The sequence below is a fragment of the Sceloporus occidentalis genome, unplaced genomic scaffold (assembly GCF_023333645.1).
Source record: "Sceloporus occidentalis isolate IW3139 unplaced genomic scaffold, rSceOcc1.0.p SCAF_2, whole genome shotgun sequence".
Lineage (NCBI taxonomy): Eukaryota > Metazoa > Chordata > Lepidosauria > Squamata > Phrynosomatidae > Sceloporus > Sceloporus occidentalis.
This window is the reverse complement of record NW_028316982.1, coordinates 20,314,819-20,336,815: the sequence shown is the minus strand read 5'-3', so window position 1 is coordinate 20,336,815 and position 21,997 is coordinate 20,314,819. Positions and strand designations below refer to the sequence as shown.

At 41.3% G+C, this 21,997-nt stretch overlaps 2 protein-coding genes across 3 annotated transcripts in view; one reads left to right on the top strand and one right to left on the bottom strand.

Annotated features, from left to right (window-relative positions):
• Window positions 1-21,997, top strand: part of LRRIQ4 (leucine rich repeats and IQ motif containing 4) — a 34,466-nt gene that overhangs the window by 366 nt on the left and 12,103 nt on the right. The gene's annotated exons all lie outside the window — the stretch shown is intronic.
• Window positions 351-21,387, bottom strand: LRRC34 (leucine rich repeat containing 34). Of its 2 annotated transcripts, none has more exons than XM_089508879.1 (11): window positions 21,233-21,387; window positions 15,936-16,057; window positions 14,396-14,517; window positions 12,371-12,435; window positions 11,719-11,802; window positions 10,056-10,184; window positions 8,714-8,809; window positions 6,135-6,289; window positions 5,266-5,421; window positions 4,229-4,355; window positions 351-1,241 (listed from the first exon to the last, which is right to left on the bottom strand). In XM_089508879.1, the coding sequence occupies exons 1-11, from the start codon at window positions 21,269-21,271 to the stop codon at window positions 1,038-1,040; spliced, it is 1,299 nt and encodes a 432-aa protein (XP_089365005.1). In that variant the 5' UTR covers window positions 21,272-21,387; the 3' UTR covers window positions 351-1,037. The 2 variants fall into 2 exon arrangements, with proteins under 2 accessions (XP_089365005.1, XP_089365006.1); XM_089508880.1 differs by lacking the exon at window positions 21,233-21,387 and adding an exon at window positions 17,034-17,053.

Genomic DNA, 21,997 nt, shown 5'->3' with positions numbered 1-21,997 from the left:
ACATTGTGCACATATTCAGGAAATCAAGGACTGCAAAATTAACTGATAATCTGCCCACATATGAGCCAGTTCATAGGTGAGCAAACAGTTTGGTGCAGAGGAATAGATGGTTAAGAAAGCAAAGAAAGTTACAGAGGAATCCCTTTTAGTAGCCTTGGAGCTTGTAGAAGGCTGATTTTTGTATTCCTGATTAGAGCCATGAAGTCAAAAATAGAAATAAGAGAATGGGAGGAATAAAGAGGAATATGATGCATGCTTTGAATCTAGATGCATGCCTAGCACCACTGCAGCTGAATCTAGCCAGTGTCTTTTAATATATAAAACTCATTACAACTGAGATTTACAGATCAGAACAGGGCTTCTTCCATGGTTACATGATATCTAAGTAGTTAATAATTTTTGTTTGTAATTTAGAGTATCTAGATTTTATTTTTTACAATAATTTTTTGTCTATAAACCATGATCCACAAATCTAATTCTGCTGATACAACTTGCTTCTCTTTCCTGCTTCAGTTCTTTCACTGAGAAATTTGTTAGTGTGAATAATAAACCCCCCATTTGAAAAGCACTTCTAGTGGATTCCTGTTGATTATGGTAAAACATATTGATTCAGGGCACTTTATTTCTAAGTAAACATGCCAAGGACTGCTGTTTTATTTTCAAAGTACTTATTGAGTACTCATACACTTCTAAAAATCTCAAAAATGATGCTTTATATCATCACATTAAATCTTGATCCCTGCAGTGCTAATAGTTTTAAATGTTTAGATTGATGAACATCCATCAAACACAATGGAACAAATTAGTCAAAACTAACTTCAGTTCCACTGCTGTCAATGAGGCTTAAATTATAACCCAACGTTTGCTGGATTAGGACTCAAATGTAGGATCAAAGCAACTTTCTAGTTTGATTTGATATGTAGATGATGGCTCAAAACTTGGTAACACAAGTTTTGCAAATAACTGTATGTAATTGTTTTAAGAGTGATGCACAAATTACATATATATAATGTATATTTAAAATCCCAAGACGCTATTCACAAGTTTTCAGTAACAGGATCTATTGCCAGAGAAGCATTGGCTTCTTTGCTTTCAGGGTCTCCGTAACTTGGAGTCCAATAGTAATGCTTTTTAAGGCCATGGGAGAGTTCAGCAAGGTATATCTTCCCATCCACTTCATATGGCTCGACATCTGTCCCAGTTGGCTTCAGGCGACCACTTTTAAGTAATTCCGCAAATGCCTGAAACATACAAAGATGCCAAAATGAAGAAGGGCACAACTGTGTGAGCTGACAGATTTTTTTAAAACAGGCAATTACAATTGTGGATGGCTGCAATACTTGAAGAAAGGAGTTGATCTTCCCAGCACTATTTTTTAAACTGAAATCCCCCCCCCCCCAATCCTAGATCCCTTTTTTTCTTCCACACAGTAAATAACTAAAGGAGGGAGAGATTTGAATTATATTCTGAAAATGGGGTGAGGGAAGCATTAACCACCCATCATGAAGTCCCTAGTTAAGCACCAGATGCCAAAACCATAGAACTGCAACCATCCCATTTAATTTGGCTTGTACCCTAAAGTAGAGCTATTGTTATAATATACAATAATTGTGTGCCTTCAAGTCATTCCCAATTTATGGCATGCCTACCCTATCACAGGGTTTGGTTGGCAAGATTGATTCAGAGGGTTTGCCACCTTCTGAGGCACAGACTGTGAGATTTGCCCAAGGTTGCCCACTAGGTTTCCACGAATGGGGATTCAAATCCTGGCCTCCCAGAATCCTAGTCCAACACTCAAAAACTGAATGATGGCTCGCATTGTCAATGTAAACAGCAATATAAGCAGATTGCATTTTGAACTGTTTGCATCTTGACGGGCTGGAAAAGACACAGGAAAACACAGGGGAAGAAGATGGAAGTGAATAGAGTAGGAAAGATATATTTAAGTTTATTTATAGATACAGGCTAATGTTCAAACATGCCAAAGGCTCCATGAAAGGGAAAAGAGAGAGATGGTAAATGGGTGCTGCTGCCACAGAAAAGTAGCCATGGGTCTTCTCTAATGCTTTGGCAATAAAGCTTTGAACATGTGTACTGTTACAATGTACTTCCCTGACTTTTGCTCTATAGCAGTGGCTGCCACAGGTAGAGCAGTGGAAAAGACAGTCACACTGTACTAAATATTATAACAAGGATTCTTCTACCAGCAACCCTAGTAAGCTTCAATTACCGTAAGACTTCAGTGAGTTTGGGCCAGGGCCAAGACAGCAAATGGAAGCTGATCTCTGTCTCTTACCCTCTACTGATGCCACAAGCCTCAATGAAACACTGGAGTAAGGCTCCTCTACCTTTCCAGCCACTACTCAGGCTATTGCTGTGGGTACAGAGCCTGACCAGTGTTTCCAGGTGCTACTCTGTCCCGAGTTATGGAGGGAAGCTTGGGAAGAAAAGGAGCAAAGAAGTGAAGGGTAATGGGATTCATTTTAAAAAGTAACAAAGCATATCAACTCCAACATGCATTTACCTGTACTTGTTGCCTATTTATTTACAATCTCAGTTTAAAATGGAGGTTCAGCCCTAAATGGCTTTAAAGAAAGAACCACGGTATGGAATAAGGGAACTGCCTATCATTGTATTTTAATGGCTGACCTTTATTCTTTTCTTAACACTTGGTTCCATTTCCCCCCCAAGATGGTGGATATGAAACAGGGCCTTCTGGATAATGGCACTATTTTGTAAAAATGCCTTGCCTTAAATGATCTAACTGGTATCATTACATGGGAAAGATAAAGTATTTTGACTCTGCCAATCAATTTGCTGCTTTTTTTAAAAAAATCATTTTTGTTGCTTTTAGTTTTCTGAGATTCTAAAATGTTATACTTCTGGTTAATTCTTTATTGATTCTGTATTGTTTTAGCTTTCCTTGGTAGCTTCTTTAGATCTCAGTTAAATCATATAGAATCAGTGATCCCCAAACTGTGGTCCTCCAGGTGTTTTGGACTTCAGCTCTCAGAAGCCTCAGCCATCTTGGTGAATGGTCCAGTATTTTTGGAAGCCGGAGTCCAAAACTGTGGGAAGGCCAGAGTTTGGGAATCATTGATAAAGACAATAACCACAACCAGCAACTATGCAAAAAATAAAAAATAAATAAATTGTTGGCCTTGTCCAAGCATGAAACAGCTACTTAAGAAACACAGTTGGGATTACCAACTAAAGTAATAGAAGAGGAAACATTTAACTCATGAATGAACAACATTGCTCAATTGTTGTTCGTGATTTGTGTTGCTATCCCAAAGACTGGAGACAAGTGCACTGTATCACTGATGTATCCATTTAATTTTAGTTAATTACACATTCACTTTTAATTTAAGCGATGAAACCAACTAATTTATCAGGGAGGAGAAGGGGAATAAATATTCTCTCCCTCTCAAACATGTCTGTACAGCCCTCTAGAAAGTGTCCTTAATCCTGTTGTTTCTACAGTCACATACAGTAATAGATAATATGAAACTCTGGCCACTCAGGTTGTGTGTTTCCCAGAACAATGCTTTCCAGGCTATCTGTTGTGATGGATGGGCAATTATTGTTTTCCAGTGTGTCAGTGATCAGCAATAAATCTGTGCATGTTGAGTAGAACTGTTTCTTTCCTGGAAACTTGCCAGGGACCAGCACCACTCCAGGGACCACCACTTTTGAGTAGCACTGCTCTAGAAACATGTAGGAAGGCTAGGTATCTCATGGTGTCCACTAATGATGCCCTTAGCTGCATTTCTTGGTACTGAAAGCAACCTCAGGGACCATGTTCACATAGCTGCCTTTTACCAGCACAACAAAACTTAAGAGTTCATGAAATGTACTATTTTGGACTACAGTTCAAAGAATAATCCCCAGACATGCCAATGGCCATGCCAGCTGGGAGCAAACCTTGTGGTTACCATTGGAAAAAAGCAAATTTCCATGCTCTCCCAAAAATTTCCAGGCTCCACCAAATTTCCAAGCTCTAGACAGCAAGTAGGACATGGGACTTGGAAATTGTTTACCCCATTTCAAAGCAAGTCTGATGAAGCTGTCACCATCAAAGACAATGGAGCATACCAGTGCTAACTCTGCCCCAAATGGCAGCAGATTGGTCCATCTTTGGAACAAGTTGGAGGGGGGAAGGAAAGATGCTCCCAACCTTTTTGGATAGGCATCAGTTACTTAACTAAATAAGATGAAGAATACATACCTCGCAGGTGGCATCATCAAATTTATTTCCCCATATATAGATATAGGAAAGGACGGGATTTATTTTCATTGACTCTGAAAGGGCAACCAATCCTTCCCCAGTTATGCTATTGTTTGTCACTGCTAACCTAGTAAACACAAGGACAAAAAGCAGGGGGGGGGGGGAGAGTCATTTTGCAAAGGCCAACATCCAGTTTCCTTGCCCTGCATGTAAACATTTACATGCATGGACCACAACCCTACCTGTACTTTGCCCAAAAAAAGTTGTACCCTGAGTTTGCTACTCCAGCCACAAAGTCCACCCCAACCCCTTAATAGCCTCTATTTCTTTATCTCCAGTAATCAAGCCAAAAATATGAAGAAGGTTCCATACCTCATCATTACAAAATCAAGCCTAATTTCCAAGGTAACTGCTACGTTCAGCTTTTTCTGTACAGGTTGAGTCTCCCGTATCTGAAATGCTTTGGACCAGAAGTATTTTGTATTTCAGAGTTTTTCGCATTTTTGAATATTTGCATATACATAATGAGACATCTTGGATATGGGCCCAAGTCTAAACATGAGATTCATTTACGTTTCATATATACCTTATAGCTTGACTGTAATTTTATACCCAATATTTTTATAATTTTGCACGTAATAACATTTGTGTACATTTAACAATTGGAAAGGTGTCACTATCTCAGACACGCATTTGGACAATTTTGGTTTTGGGAATACTTTAGATTTCAAAATTCTAGATAAGAGAGACTCAACCTGTAAACCCCCAAGTCAGGTAAGACCCCAAAGAAGCATCCCAGGATTCTTTGCAGCATCACAAAGGATGCTGAGTTGAAACACTTGGATCACACATGGCTGCCCCAGTAATATCACTATACTCAGCAAATTTCTTGGCCCACGCCTGTATGCTACTGTCCGCCAATCACTGCAGCATTTTTATGAGAAGTATGGGATCATTTGTACCCTCCACTGTTGTCATATCCAGATGCCTGGTCTTAGAAATACATAGTCTGGGAATTCTGAGTTCTGCATACTAACGCTTGAAGGGTCCGGTTATGTGTAGTCAGTGCCTCGCTCAGATAGAAAGCACCATCATTTTCTATCCTGTTAAAGTTAAGATCCAGGATTTCCAGGGTATTGTTCCTTTCCAACAACTGTCCCAGAAATCTGACACCATCTCGAGTAATTTTGTTGCTGAAAAGAAACAAATGCATGTTTTAAAAGAATAGTAACATTTTCCAGAAAATGAACTTTTAAAATACATCTGCAATTCCCCCCTCTCTCTCACAAACACTGCCTTTTTTTTTTTTGTGGTGCAGAAAATCCCCACTATCCTTATCCTCATTATTTCCATATTATTTTTGCCTGATATCAAATTTTCTATTAAAGAAGTAATGCTCAGGAGTGCCTGAAGAATCCTCGTCGTCTTTTCAATAGAGATGGGGCATTGCAGAGAAATGCTTGCTGTGACTGGGTGATTATCATAATGAATGGAAGGAAGATTTCATAGGTTTCTCAAGAGGGTGTCTGTGATAGTATAGCTGGCAAAGCATGTAACTATGTTGGGTAGCTTGGCAGTTAGCAGTGTATGGTTTTTCAAAAGCTGATAACAAAATACAGAAGTCTAACAGGAAAGCAAAAGACCATTTGGATAGGATGCTAACAAATCATGCTCTCACCCCTGATCACAGACCTGCAGATTGGAATGACACTGCAGTTCTCTACATGTTTTAAGTTGCAAGTTAAAGGTGCTCTATTGCCAGGCTACATATCTTAATTGGCATCCCCAAGCACAAGGAGAAGGAACATATTTAGAGTCATGAATAGAAGCACTCTCTACATTATGTTGCAGGTCCCATCTGTACAGTTCTAACAGCAAAAATCCATATAACTGAAGTGTCTCTTACCAGCTGAGGTCAAGATATCGAAGGGTGGTGTTTGCGTATAATGCATCACACAGGCGTTCAACACCAAAATTTTTCATTTCATGCTTACACAAATGCAATTCAACAAGGGTGCTGTTTACATTCAGCATGAGGGCTATGTGGACAGTGGTCTCTTCCTAAAGTCCAATAATATTAAGTTACCATTTGAACATCACATGTTGCAGAGACAATGGGGATGGCACAATAAATCTGCCTCATATGACACATATATTACCCAGATCAATGGTGGAAATTATCACTGCTGCACAGATATGGTTGTGGAAATGCTAATTATACAAATCTGATAATGTTTCATCCACCAAATCAGCTGTCAACACACAATCTATAACATAAAAATGGCATTGCCGTGTTTAAATTATGACTGCCTCTGGAGCATGGAATCTTCTCTAATCTAAAGTTAATGTCATTGTATGTAAAAAAAATCCTGAGTTGATAGTTACTTGTTGTACAGTTGGGCACCAAATACAGCATCTACTGAGATAGATAATAACTTAGATATAGATAAATGAGGGGGGAAATAAATGTGCAGACTAGTTTTATACAACTACAGCAGCCGGTTGCCTAAAGTTTTATATTGTAGAGATTCACCATCTGCCACTTACCTTAGAAGGCCTATAGGGAAAACAAATAGCAATACAAATGGGGCTGAAAATGGCAGAAAAAGTTCTTCCTAGGAGAATGTATTTCATGCAGTCAGTGGTAACTCGTGCACAATCCTATTCTTCCATTATTCCTTTTGGTCTTTATTTTCTTTCTCCCATAACAAGATAGCAGCTATTCTGGTTCATAGAATCATAGGCGGGTTATAGACTGCCGCTTTGAGGCGGTCTGCCGCCGCCGCCTCTTGCTCCGTGCAGGAGCCGTAGCAGCCACACCGCGCGGCTCCCGCGCGGAGCAAAAAAGGAACTCCTTCTTGCGGCGCCTCTGATGTCGCAAGGCGCCGCTGGCGCATTCGCGACGTCATAGGCGCCGCTACACGTTCAGATGCTATGCGTCCGATACGTAAAGATGGCGCCGGCCGTGTGGAACGGCCGGCGCCATATTGTACAGACAGAGTCCGTATTAGACCCAGGGGCGTCTAGAAGAGACGCCCCTTTTTTAAAATGGGATGTCCTGCGGACGTCCTAAGTGCCGGTGTGTAACCAGCCATAGAGTTGGAAGAGACCGCAAGGGCCATCCAGTCCAACTCCCTGCCATGCAGGAAATCCAAATCAAAGCATACCCAACAGATGACCATCCAGCCTCTGCTTAAAGACCTCCAAGGAAGGAGACTCCACTATACTCTGAGGGAGTTTGTTCCACTGTCGAACAGCCCTTATTGTCAGGAAGCTCCTCCTAATGTTGAGGTGGAATCTATTTTCCTGTAGCTTGCATCCATTGTTCCGGGTCCTGTTCTCTGGAGCAGCAGAAAACAAGCTTGCTCCCTCCTCAATATGACATCCTTTCAAATATTTAAACAGGGCTATCATATCACCTCTTAACCTTCTCTTCTCCAAGCTAAACATACCCAGCTCCCTAAGTCGTTCCTCATAGGACATGGTTTCCAGACCTTTCACCATTTTAGCCGCCCTCCTTTGGACACGCTCCAGTTTCTCAACATCCTTTTTAAATTGTGGTGCCCAGAACTGGACACAATATTCCAGGTGGGGCCTGACCAAAGCAGAATAGAGTGGAACTATTACTTCCCTTGATCTAGACACTATACTTTTATTGATGCAGCCTAAAATTGCATTGGCCTTTTTAGCTGCTGCATCACACTGTTCACTCATGTTCAACTTGTGGTCTACTTGGACTCCCAGATCCCTTTCACATGTAGTCTCATTCAACCAGGTGTCCCCCATCCTATATCTGTGCATTTTATTTTTCCGCCCTAAGTGCAGTACGTTAAATTTCTCTGTGTTGAAATTCATTTTGTTAGCTTTGGCCCAGCTTTCTAATCTATTCAGGTCATCTTGAATCTTGATCCTGTCCTCTGGGGTATTAGCTATTCCTCCTAATTTGGTGTCATCCGCAAATTTGATAAGTATGCTCCCAATTCTGTCATCCAGGTCATTGATAAAGATGTTGAATAGCACTGGGCCCAGGACAGAGCCCTGTGGAACCCCACTCGTCACTTCTCCCCAGGATGAAAAGGAGCCATTGTTGAGCACCCTTTGGGTTCGGCTGGTCAACCAGTTACAAATCCATGTAACAGTTACCTTGTCTAGCCCACCTTTTAAAACAAGCTTGTTTGCAAGAATGTCATGGGCAACTTTGTCAAAGGCCTTACTGAAATCAAGATATACTATATCCACAGCATTCCTTTCATCTACCAAGCTGGTAATTTTATCAAAGAAAGAAATTAGATTTGTCTGGCATGACTTGTTTCTCTGAAACTCATGTTGACTTTTTTTGATTATGGCATTACCTTCTAGATGTTCACAAACCCTCTGTTTAATGATCTGCTCCAGAATCTTTCCTGGTATTGATATCAGACTAACTGGACGATAATTGTTGGGTTTCTATGTCTCGTCCCAAGAAAATGTATCCATGATGCTTACCTCTTCGCTGTATAGTATCGGCCGGTTCAGATTTATGGCTTTGATTGATTCGTTGTGATTCAGAACTGTTGCTAAAGCTATGAGACTCTGTGTGCCCTGAAAATAAAGACAAAAGACATTATCCAGAAAAAGTCGTTTAAATCCCACTCATAAATCCTTTGTGCCAGATCTGGCACAGTAGAACTCAGCTTGCACTCAAATACATGTGATGTATGGAAAAGAGCAGGTGGAGAAGGAATGCGCAATGTGTAGCCCTGTTAAATAGTTTTGAAAATCCTGCTTTTTGAAACCAGAAGTGGGATTCAGGCTACTTCAGATTTTCTTTTCTTTTTCTTATTGCATTTTTGGCAGCCTATACAGGCCCACCCAATGGTTCCAGTGGCAGAAAATTGGCTCCCAGACTCAACACAGTTGCCTGCTTCTGAGTCAAAGGGACCTCATCAGATTTGCTAGGCTGTTCTTTATTTGTTTGGACCTTCGCTGTCCCTTCTCCTAATCCCAGACTGATAGTGCTGGGCTTGCTGGTAACTTCATCCTCTTTATTTCTCAGGATAGAGGCTCATATCTTTGAAAAATGCTTCTTTGCTTTCTTCATGAAAGGCTGGTGGGTGGGGGTGGGCAGATATAATTCCCTGAATCTTCACCCTACACAGAATGAAAGATTCATATCTTTCTTCCTAGGAGAATGTATTTCATGCAATAATAGTAATTTTCTTTTTTTGCTAAATGAAATGTTTCAGCCTATAGTTTTTTGGGCTATGTGGCCATGTGGAAAACACATGCAAATCACTCCTGCATTTCCAGGCTCACACAGCATATATATACCCAACTTTTTCCAGGCAAGCATTCTCTGAAGATGACAGCCACAGATGCTGGCGAAACATCAGGAAGAAACTCTTCTTGAACATGGTCACATAGCCCGAAAAACCCACAAAAAACTATGGATGCCAGCCATGAAAGCCTTCAACTTCACGTTGTTTCAGCCTAATTATTGACTTCAGTCAAGTCTGCTTCCTTAGGCACCCTCAAATTTCAGAAAGGCACAAACATAGCTTTTCTAACCTTCTCATACAAGGTGCTCCTTTGTTTCAATCCATAACCACGATTTTGTGTGCTTATTAGCTGGGAGCTGAAGAAGGCAAGGGCAAATACTCTCTGAAAAAATCTTGCTAAGAAAACTCCATGAAGGTTCACCTTAGGGTCAACATAAGTCAGACATGACTTGAAGGTGCAGACAACAACAACAATAGCCTGGCAGTTAAACATGTTCAAAATGGATTTATATTCTTTTTGTTTGCATTTTATAAAAGAGGTAATTCTGCTTTGCTTTGATTCCACTTACCAGGTCACAGTCTCCAAAATCTAACTTCTGTATTGTGTTGTTAACCTGCATCATTGCTGCAAAATACATTCCTCCCTTGTTGTCGATCTTGTTGCCAGTCATTCTGAGATAAAGCAGGGTTTCATTCCTCTAAGCATGAAAAGTCAATTATTTGCTTGCAACACTCTAATCTGTGAAATGGTAAAATTTTCTATGGATTTAACAAACTTGCCAAAAAAACAAAAGTAGACACTCTCTCCTAGAATTGAATGGATTGCTATGAAAAATTATTTGCTACAGTTGCAATCCTATATTATGCCCCATGGCTGTGTTAATAATTGTTTTAAATTGGGGTGAGGTGGTGTAGATATCATTAAATATCCCAAGAGCTTGGAAGGGAGCCCATACTTCACCTATCATTCCCTCTGTCCTAATGCCAGAGAACTCATACTTACAGCACTACTTTTTAGTGAGACTTTAGCTTTAGTGTAGCTTTAAGCATTTAATTGTGAAATCTTGTTCTACAAGTATTTCTTTCTACTAGATGGGCACCAACATAGAATGAACTGCATTTAAATGCATTAAGGTAAACTTGACATCAGTAGCTGAAATTTTTATTCAACAACCAAAAGCTCTTCTCCTCCAGCTTTTGACTCTGTATGTTACTCCTCTCTGCTTGGTTTTTCTTCCCTTCCCTTCGCTCTCCCACTTTGCCTCCTGTTCCCTTGATTCATCTCAGTAGATGTAAGTGCATAAATTACAAAGTGATGGTGGTGCAGGACCCTTAATTAAATCCATAATCCCAACCCCTTTCTCTGACTTTAGAGTTAAACCAATAATATCTCACCAAAGGTTTTCTAAAAAGAGTAGTTAGCATGGCCATATAAAAACATAAGGGGTTAGTTTCCCCTTTAACTTCTTTCTCATAGATTGTACAGTGGAACTCTTTCTGCAAACCCTCCTTTTCTAAGCTTCCCTGTTTCTCTATGCCTGTAATGGCTTCTTACATTCATGTCCATCCCTACAATCCAAGTTTGATCAGCCAATGGACAGGGTTGCCAAGTGAAAAAATGGGGCAAGGCTCCTGTACCTTTAATGGTTTTGTAGAAGAGGGCATTTCAAGATATGCTGCTTGCATGACACGCAATGCCTGTTGCAATTCCTACTTCCTTCATCTTGTGTGCCTTCAAATTATTTCTAATTTATTGTGATTCTAAGACCACATTATAGTGTTTTCTTGGAAAGGTATGTCCAGAGCAGGGTTGCCATTGACTTCCTTGGAGGCTGAATGTGACTTGTCCAAGGTCATCCAGTGAGTTTCCCTTTTGGAATGGTGATTCCAATCTTTGTCTTTCAGTCCTATTCTAGCATGCAAATCACTAGACCATACTACCCCTCTCCCTCTTCTACACAACTAATAAAGGTACCAGAGCTCTGTCCCTTATTCTACGTGGAAAACCTAATGGTAACCAACGGTAACCCTCTTGGTTGTCCATAGCCCTCTGTCCATTAGGGTTGCTAAACCAATGACTCTTAGATACCACAACAAAACTTATTTTCAACATGAATTAAGTCTGTTTATAACCAACATTAACTGCTGCACTCTCAAGTGTTTTGCTTCAAACAGGATACCAACAGATTTTTATCCCTTTCACCGTGCCCATCTCAATTGATCAATACTTACATGCAGGGCTTTTGCTATGAATTCTGCCCCAATGGTACCAATATCATTAAACATCAGATTGAGGTAAAGTAAAGTGCGATTATCCTAGAACACAAGGAAAACCAGGTGATTATTAACATAGCTTTTGGGAGCTTCAGTTCAGGATCATATGGAGGACCATCTATTTTGATTCCCAGCTCTGCACCTGTCCCCACTCTTTTCCTTACATATGAACAAGAAAGGCACATGACTAAATATGCTTCGTACCCACCCAAATGTCTAGTGGCTTTTCCCAGCACCATACAGTCAGACAGGAGCAACACAATTTAATCTGGGACGCACATGGGATGAGTATCTCTTTGTGCCACACTCCCTATTTAAACCAGGCTCCACACAAATCACCCAGCAGCTGCATGTCAGGAGCACCAGGGATTTGCCATTCTAGCTTGGCTTTATGGAAGCTGAAGGCCAATTACATCCAGCTGGAAATCACTGTTTTAGAACAGATACATATTATTGCAAGGGTAATCTCATATTTCCAAAGGAGCACTGAGAGGCAAGGTTACATGAATGAAACTTGCAAACTTCTTACAGAGACAAATTTGTTCCTGTTAACTCTGGTCAGTCATGGAATTCCCCAGTAAGAGAAATCATTGGTCTTCACAAGAAGTACCTGGAGGAAAGCTGCAACATATACTGCACCAGCATCAGTTAATAGGTTATACCTCAGGTCCAGTCCTGAAAAATGCCAATAAATAAGAGAAATAAGCAGACTGGATCACTTTTGTCACAGTTTTATCCACCAAATTATCTAAAATGTTTTTCTCCTCTGATTACACTTTTCTGCATGAGCCTTAAAGAGATTCTAAGAGATGTAAAAGACTATAATGTTCAGATCACAATCACTTCTCTTTTCCTTTTCACACTTGCAGCTATCAACCATTGACCGCAACAAACAAGAGAATTAAAGGAGCTTCTGCTTCAGTTAGGTTTGCAATATGACTGTACAACCAGAAGGCTATTTCATATGAGTGGCCTTTCTCCATTTTCTCTTTAGCATGAGCTACAGGGTGGACTGCTAATACAAGTAATACAGGAAAATCCTGAGGTAGTTTATAAAAGCCTAAGATGTATCAAGAGCTGCAGCTTGAAGTATGTTTACATGACTTAGGAAAAAACTGAACTATCATTCTGGGATAACACCAATGTATCTGTAACAGAGGTTCTAAGGAGATTATCAAATGGGTGGAAATCGGGGAAGAAAAAGTTATACTGCTGGCAAAGTCACACAATCATGCTGAAGATTTTCAGATGATGTTGTGCTTATCCAGGACTTAACCCATGAAGGTCCAGGAAAGTCCCAGCAACAAACTAATCCCCAGACTTCCCTGTGAATGGTTTGTTCCTGGAGCATTCCTGGATTTTCATGGGTTAAGTCCTGGATAAGTGCAATGTGTCTGAAAATCTTCAGCATGATCACATGACTTTGCTGGGAATATGCCTTTTACTCCTGGCTTTTTCCCCCTCTGATAATCTCCTAAGTATCTTCACTGCACTGCAACTCCTAGGAGTCTTCTGGGAGGGGATCAATTTGTATTCAAGTGATGCGATTCTATAGGGTACATTTGCTCTACAAATAGTAGAAAATCTGAGCAATTTGAAAACATTCAATTGGTCTTCAAGTGATACAATTTTATAGTGTACATTTCCTCCGCCCATTATGAGATCATGAAATAGCTGAGCTTTGGAATCCTAGATTAATCAGGAGGTTACTGATGCTAATTAGTAATCTACTAACAAATTAATAAGACTTATAGAGGAAATCAATAACCAAAATGGACCTAGAAGAGAAAGAAAGAAGCCAGAAGAAATGGAGAATTCGCATAAAAAGAAGGAGAAAAGAATGTCCCTTGTCAAAAAATACACTCTTCAAAAATGGAGTGATAGATCATGGAAAGTAGCTCAGATTATGCTCCTGACTTGGATAATTGTCAGTAGAAAATTCACATTACAGTTCTGGTGAGGAGGACACAGTCTTGTCACATTACTTTTTAATTCCCATATATTCAGTACCAAGCAATCAGAAGACAAAATCTCTTTCCATCTCTTAAAATTATTTCAAGAGGAACAGAAATTGGTGGTTTCCAAATAAACAAAGGCCAGAACCAAAATGTGGAAAAAAAACCAGGAATCTGCTGAAGCCAATATCCTGGTCAAACAGTGGCACCATTGATCATGAGAGCCTTCTAATGGTATATAGAACCATTTTTAACTACATAAACACAACTTTGGAACAAAACATGCAATTTGTTTGTTGTGGTCTATAATTTAATAATCAGTAATTCACAGAGATTTAAAATTTCCAGATATTTTGATGCCATGGGGGGGGGGGGGGCAGTTTTCTCAGCGGTTTTTTTTTGAGGGGGTGAGTAAAAATTTTCAGAAAATTTGAAAAATGGATATTAGCACCTTTTACAAATTTGACATTACTTTAGGAATATAAAATGTATTATATATAATTTGGTTTGTCATAAAATTATGTCTGATATATTAAAAATGCAGCCTTTGTAATTACAAATTAAGGGGCTCGACAGACCATGTTTATATGTACATTTAAAAGGATAAAAGGGGGAGAGGGAAATGAACTTGGGTTTAAAAAATCTGCTTGCATTTCAAAGGTTAAAATGAGGAAACATACCTGTAAGAAATGCATTGTTTGTAAATACAGCTGCAAGGATCTGAAAATCACCATCAGTCACTTTCTGCACAGGTACCAAGCGGTTATTCCCAGCTATTTTTATCATCAGCTTTTTTGCCAGCCTATTATAATGTAAGCAAAAAAGGGATTTCAGCTTTTGTTGTTCATTTCATTTTTCTTAAGCACATTAGAATTATATTACAGTCTCATACGTGTTTCCTTCTACATAATTCTTTAGTGTAAAATGAGAGAAAGATACAAGCAGAAGAGAAATCACAGCATGCAGGTAGAGGTTTACAGGTGGGATTTATTCCAAAAAGTCATTTTGCCTGCTGCAAGGTAAATGATACCGATGTTCTCATGCCCTCTCTTCATTAAAACTAGTAGTTGAATAGGTACAGTAATCATAAGCCAGGCTCCTGTAGTGTTTGAGTAGCAATTGCAACAAATCTTGAGCTGCAGAGGCTGCTCAAAATGCAAAACCAAACCACCAAAAGTGGCTGGAAATCCACTGCTGTTTTTGAAAAAAAAATCAGGTTAAACAGTGCAGATTCAGCTGCAACTTCATTATTCAAAGTTGAACTGCTGCTCCTGGAAGTTTCCCAGAGAGTCCATTAAATTATTTTTTGCCAGAAAAGAGGCCACCTTGTGAGGTATACAGTGGCAAACAATCCATGCCACACTGTTAAGCAAGTGCTTGGGCATTCTCTGCAGGGAGACAGCAGAGGACTGGGAGAAAGTAGCTGGCTTCAAGATACTAGCCAAAAAAATTAGAAGGGCATTCTGAGTATTCTGTTTCTTTTTTAAAAAATACCACAATTTTATGGTTCTCAGGATTATCAGGACAAGTTCTAGAAGCAACAACTGATGATATCTCAAAATGTGGTATGTTAGAAGTGAATGGGCAATTTCCTTTTTGGACTTCAGCTCCCAGAATTCTTGTAAATATAAGAAAGCTTGATGAAGGGAATAGGAAAGGAAGTGTTGCAATGACCAGGGAGCTTCAGAAAAATTGCAAAATTGTGTCCTTACCCACATCTGGCAGATTGTACATACCAAGGAAATATAGGCAAACCTGGATAATGTACTTACTTTATACATGTAGTGGACAACTGTAACGTGTGCAAAGGCCAATTTTCACCTTTGCAGACCAGTGGAATTGCACACCACTCCATTTGCAGTAATCTACAGTAATCTAAAGAAGCATAAAGAGGTGACTGGATGTCTACTTTCACTTTCCAGGATTTTTGGATGGATTTTGGTTGTTTTCCAGAAGCACTGCTTTACTAGTTGGGGATGCTTTTTTGCCTCTAAAAATTAAAAATGGAGGTGCTGTGTGTTGGAAGTCAGATGTTGCAGACTACATGCCACCTGTGGACTGCAATTGCCCCATTGCTTCTTTATACAGACTGCAGAATCCAAATTATTTTGCTGCAGATTTGGATTGCCATGGTGCAGGATTTTAAATTTTTAAAGAAGAGAATATAAAAGCCCTGTTTTAAGTTTCAAGAAGATATTACTGTATTATTGGTTGCCTTACGCTTCATCATCCTGCTTCACGTCTCGTAGAATATGAGCTATGTATGGGTTCTCAGGCTGTTTCAGTTCAGCACAGGCTTGAGAATACTGTTGGTCAAGGCTTATGTATCTTGTCATTCCCATCTGAAGGATGGCATAGATGGAAGAAAACAGACAAAATTGGTTTGTTACATATCATATGTGAAGAAAATAATATTTTTACCTTAAACAAATACAAATGCGTAAACTCCTGGCTCCTAATTTCACGTGGAGCAAAGCACAAAAAAGCACTTTAAACGATGATTCCCAGAAGTCACTAATCAGCCTGACTGCTGCCCTTGCTTGTTGGGGATTTTTGGAACTGTAGTCCAAAACAGTTAATTTTCCTTGTTTGGACAAAGAATCTTAAGCTAGTTCAAACACCTATCTGCGAAACGTTTTTCACATGCTGGGGAAACTGGCACAGGTTCCTCTTTCTGCCATAGAGGTGGCCACCCAACCTTTGTTTGAAAAGCTCCCATGAGAAAGAGTCCACCTTCTGCAAAACCATCCTATTCCACTCTCAAACTAGTTCTTTCTAAGGTTTGGCTGGAATCTCCTTTCTTGTCATTTGAAATGTGCATTTTGATTGTGGGTTTGGGGGTGCTATTGCACTCTGTAAGAAAGAAATAACTGGTATGCAGGCAGTGTGACCAGGAGTCCTCCTTTTCCAGGATCCGTCCTACATTTCAGCCTTCTTCTGTCCTGGAGGAATCCCCCAAATGCCCTCCATTTTGAGAAGGACTACAGATCACGAATTTATATTGCCATGAGTGTTTTGAGATTTCTTTTGCCCATGCCCTACATTTTTCTTGGCTGCTCTCTGGTCATCCTGTATACAGCAGTGATTCCCCCAAAAAATTGGTCCTCAAGGGGTTTTGGACTTCAACCCCCAGAAGCCCCAGCCAACTTGCTTAAGGGTCAGGAATTCTGGGAGCTGAAGTCCAAAACATCTGGAGGGAGGGCAAAGTTTGGGCATCACTGCAGTGTATATACAGAGGTGTCCCGCCGAACTATTTCCATCTTTGTGCATTTATGGAACTTGGAAGTCCTTGAGTAGAAACCCCTTTCCTCCGCTTACCTGCAACTGTTGCAGCAAAACCTTCCTTGCAAGGGGAGAGCAGGCGCCAGGGCAAGCAGCTGGACCCGCACCGCGGTTGCCGTGACAACGGCCCTCGCGCAGAGCGGGGGGAGGGAGCAGGGAGAAAGACTTCAAATGCGCATGCGCGGCTGCAAATTGCATCTCATAGGAGCTCGTCCAGTTTGGCTCTTTTGCCTCCAAAGCCAAGAGGGCATTGTGGTCCCTAGTAGGGCACGGTTGTTCTTGTTGTTGTTGTGTGCCTTCAAGTCGTTTCCGACTTATAGGGATCCTCTCACTGAGTTTTCTTGGCAGGTTTCTGCAGAGGGGGGCTTTGCCCTGGCCATCCTCTGAGGCTGAGAGAGTGTGACCTCTGCCCAAGGTCACCCCATTGGGTTTTCATGGCTTGCAGAGGACCAGCACACACACCCTTCTTTGCAAAATGTGGGCCAGAATTAATGCACTTTTTTTGACAAGACATGCTAAAACAAAGGACAGCCCTTGCCCATAGAGAATCATTGGAGAATACTTGCCCATAGGGAAGCATTGCAAATGTTTACTATGTTTCCCTATGGGCAAGTAATTACCAACGTTTCCCTAAGGGCAAGTATGGTTTCGCTATGGGCAAGGACTGTCGTTTGCTTTACTTTGGGCCCATACAGACGCCAAAATAAAGCTGCTTCGGCCGGGTCACTTTGGAGGTATGCTGTTTAAATGATGCATACCTCCAAAGAGTCCAGGACTGGAGCATGGACACATGCATCATTTAAATAGCATACCTCCAAAGTGACCCGAAGCAGCTTTATTTTGGTCTGTCTGTATGGGGGCCTAAGTCCCCACTTTATGACACCACTTGCACTGCCAGTATAGTTGCCATCACTCTCTTCCACAAAACCAGGGCAAAAGTATGCAAGACAGGATTGGGGTGGTTTATCAAAAAATAAAATAAAATCACACCCTGCCTATAAAAAGCCCACCACCACCACATTTTGATATTTAACATTGCACACACACACACACACACACACCATATTCATGGATCCAACCAGCCATGGATTCAAAATATCCCCCCCAATATATATATATATATACACACACAGAGAGAGAGAGAGAGAGAGAGAGAGAGAGAGAGAGAGAGAGAGAGACAGAAGCAAACCTTGATTTTGCTATTTTATTGGCCTGTTACAGACTGCCAAAATAAAGCTGCTTCGGGTCTCTTTGGAGGTATGCTGTTTAAATGATCCATGCATCCTAAGAATCCGGAAGCTGCACCAAAGCTGCACTCCAGTGCTTAGGAATGGAGTGTGGCTTTGGCGCGACCTCCAGACTCTCAGGACCCATGCATCATTTAAATATCATACCTCCAAAGAGACCCAAAGCAGCTTTATTTTGGCAGTCTGTAACAGGCTATAGAAAGGACACCATTGGACTAATCTGAGTCTATATGATGGGACTTGAGCATTCCTGGATTTGGGGGTCCGGGGGGGGGGGGGTCCACTGTAATCCCAACTTGTTTATTGTTGCCCACGGACAGAAGTCCAGTTTGATGTCCCATTTTATGCTTTCAATTGATTTAAAACAGACTACTTTCTACCATGTTACTTCATATTAGATTGGGAAAGGAACATTCAAGATACCCATTAGGTCAGGGCTATTCCAATATGTCTTGCTGTTTGAGGTAAGGAACAAGATGCCCCATCTGTCTAGTCCATGTATATAAACTGACCAGAGTGGCAATTAAGTCGTATTTCAGTATTGGAATATGCTACTTGTGGAGGTGCAAGGCTCCTTTATGTGATACAGAGCTTTGACATTCTATACCAGTGATGGCAAACCTATGGCACACGTGCCAGAGGTGACACTGAGAGCTCTCTCTCTGTAGGCACATGTGCCATCGCCCCAGCACAGAGTTTGTTACTAGAAAGCCAGAGGGACATGGCACTTTGCAATAAGTAAGTGGGTTTTGGGTTGTGGTTTGGGCACTCAGCCTCTAAACGGTTCACCATCACTGTTCTATACATCACTGATGATTTGTGCCCAACCTCACCAATGACCAGCACCTACTGTCTGGGGCAGCTATCTTGTTCTGTCTAATGACAGTGGTCTTCACCTTTAGTATTTTGAGTATGTGGGATGTGTGGTCTAGTTAAGGTTGCCAGGTTGAAAACTAGAGAGTGCTCCTGTCCCTATAATAGTTGTGCAGAAAAGGGAATTTCAGCAGGTGATGCTTGTCATGCAACCAAGGAACAACAATTGCAGACATTCCCCTTTTTGTACCACTCTGTTTTTCATTCTACCAAGTCCAGGTCTGTTGTACTTGATGAAGTGCTGATGCTCATCTCCTACCTTAGCCCATGTTTATAGTGCCATCTGTTGTTGTTGTTGTTGTTGTTGTTGTTATATTTTCTTATATCCTGCCTTTCTCCCAATATAGGGACTCAAGGTTAACCATCTTTAAGTTGTGTTGGATGGAAACTGGTGGTGAATCTAGCCAGGTCACTTTTTTTGAGGATGTCAAACTGACAGTGCAAAGCAACCCACCTCACATTTGCTTATACACTCATCCCTCCATATTTGCGACTTTGTCATGACCAGCCAAGAGCAGGACTCGGAGGATGAGGAGGAGGATGGGTCTAACCCAGAGCAAGGGGTAATTGAGGCTACACCAGGTGTTAATTCTGCTCTGTCAGAGCCCAACCCTGATCTCCCAGCCCCAGAGGAGGAGGTTCAGCCAGGTCCTAGTGCTGATGGGATTCCTCTGGTGGTACAGCAGCCTAGTGGTGATTCTGGGGAGGAACCAGGCCTGGAGGTTCCCTCCTTTAGGCAACGCAGGGCTGAGAGTCTGGCAGACGCAAATCCCGGAAAATTGCTGAGAGGCAATTAGCTAATCAGCCTCACCTGGTACAGGGGAGAGCACCTCCTATTTAAGATGCAGGGAGACGCCAATTCAATGTCAGAGTTTATTGCATCATCCTTTGATGTGATTGCTGCCGGCACTGGCTTCGTGTATCCTGACTCCTTGTTGCCTTGACTCTTGACCTTGGAACCAACTGGACTCTTGCTACCTTCTGGCTGCCCTGACCCTGGACTGGACTGACTACTCTGACCTCTGTTTTCCCGACTTCAGCTTTGGCTTTCGGCTTGCTCTCTAACGCTCACTCCTTGCAAGGTTTATAGACTGCTTCCAGTTGCTTTGCTAGTTGCCTTGTTAAGCCATTCTTATCGACATTGTTTGTGTGTGCTGGCCGCAGTCCAGGACAGGCTTTGATATTTGCGGATTTGATTAATATATTATCTCTAGGAATATCTAGGTCCTCCATTGCAACTCTATGGTTAAGTTTAACTAAAAGTTGCACTGAAAGACCCAGAGATTCCTAGAGAGAATACTCTACTAGGCATTTGTAGCTCCTCCAGTGCAGTTCTATGGTCAGTGTCTGTTGGACGTTGACCACAGAGTTGCGCTGGAGGACCTAGAGATTCCTAGAGAGGCGTCCTCTCAGGTAAAAACATCGTGTTTTTGTTATTTGCGGTTTTTCCATATTCACGGGGGTCTTGTGCCCCTAACCCTAGCAAATACGGAGGGACAAGTGTAGTCCATTCTGTAAAAAGATGTGGGTCATTAATGTATAATATTTGTGCCTGAGCCTTCAAAGAATTTGGAGTGTCATATATCAGATGATATAGAGGCAGTTTGGCATAGTGGTTTGAGCATTGGACTAGGACTCTGGAGATCAGGGTTCAAATCCTGGCTCAGCCATGTAAACCCACTGTGTGACCTTGGGCAACACTCTCTCAGCCTCAGAGGATGGCAATGGCAAACCACCTCCAAAGAAACTTGCCTAGAAAACCCTGTGATAGGTTCACCTTACAGTCACCATAGATTGGAAAAAAACTTGAAGGCACACAACAGTGACAAATATGAGATGAAACAATTTTATCATCTTCACAATCACCAGATTAGGCTGAGAGAATGTGGCTTTATACAAGATCCCTGCACTGTTTTGTCATCTAGAAAAAAAATCTCTCCCTGATCCAGTACTGTACCCAACACACCACACTGGTAGCCATCATTATGCCACTAGAATAGAATTTGGTGTCTATTCATTGGATTATGAAAGCTAACTTTATGATACTTGAACTCACAGTGTGTCTCCTAAGCTACTTCTTATTTTCATTACTCCTATTCCTGTCTCTACTGATACCTGGGAAGATGAGGCTAAGTCCCAGGAGAAGTTGTCCATGATGGTATTATTATGATCTTTGAGGTAAATGTGAGCTCATCAGCTCTTCCTGGTCCTCCTGTCTCCTCTTCTTTTTCCCTCTCATATTGGTGCTTGCCAGCTAAAGATCAGGTAAAGATCTAAAGATCCATCCCAGCTAGTTTTATGACATCAGAGGTATGTGAACGAATCATCTTTGATCCCTGTTTGAAAAGGGCTTGTTCTGGGGAATTTGACAGTTGAGTCAGAATTCAGACAAAACTGCCAGTAATAACAAACTCTGGATGCCACTTGCTTTCTCTGACAATAGTTCTTAAGGGTGCCAGAATCACAGCTGGAAGAGACCACAAGGGTCATCCAGTCCAACCCCCTGTCATGCAGGAATACACAATCAAAGCACCCCTGTCAGATAGCAAGCCAGCCTGTTTTAAAACCTCCAAAGAAGGAGACTCCATCACACTCTGAGGCAGTGTATTCCACCATCAAACCACTTTTACTGTCAGGAGGTTCTTCCTAATGTTGAGCTGGAATCTCTTTTTCTGTAGCTTGCATCCATTGTTCCAGGTCCTATTCTCAGAGCAACAGAAAACAAGCTTGCTCCATCCTTAACATGACATCCTTCAAATATTTAAACAGGGTTATCATATGACCTCTTAATATTCTCTTCTCCAGGCTAAACATCCCCAGCTCCCTAAGATGCTCCTCATAAGGCATGGTTTATAGCCCCTTCACTATTTTGGTTACCCC

What these genes read in the sequence shown, in the direction of transcription:
- LRRC34 (XM_089508879.1), bottom strand. Translation starts at nt 21,271, where the DNA reads ATGGACAACTTCTCCTGGGACTTAGCCTCATCTTCCCAG. An exon ending in CGATACTATACAGCGAAGAG is followed by an intron (nt 6,290 to 8,713) that starts GTAAGCATCATG and finishes ATTGGACTTTAG; the next exon opens with GAAGAGACCACTGTCCACAT. An exon ending in CATAACCGGACCCTTCAAGC is followed by an intron (nt 4,356 to 5,265) that starts GTTAGTATGCAG and finishes TGTGTTTACTAG; the next exon opens with GTTAGCAGTGACAAACAATA.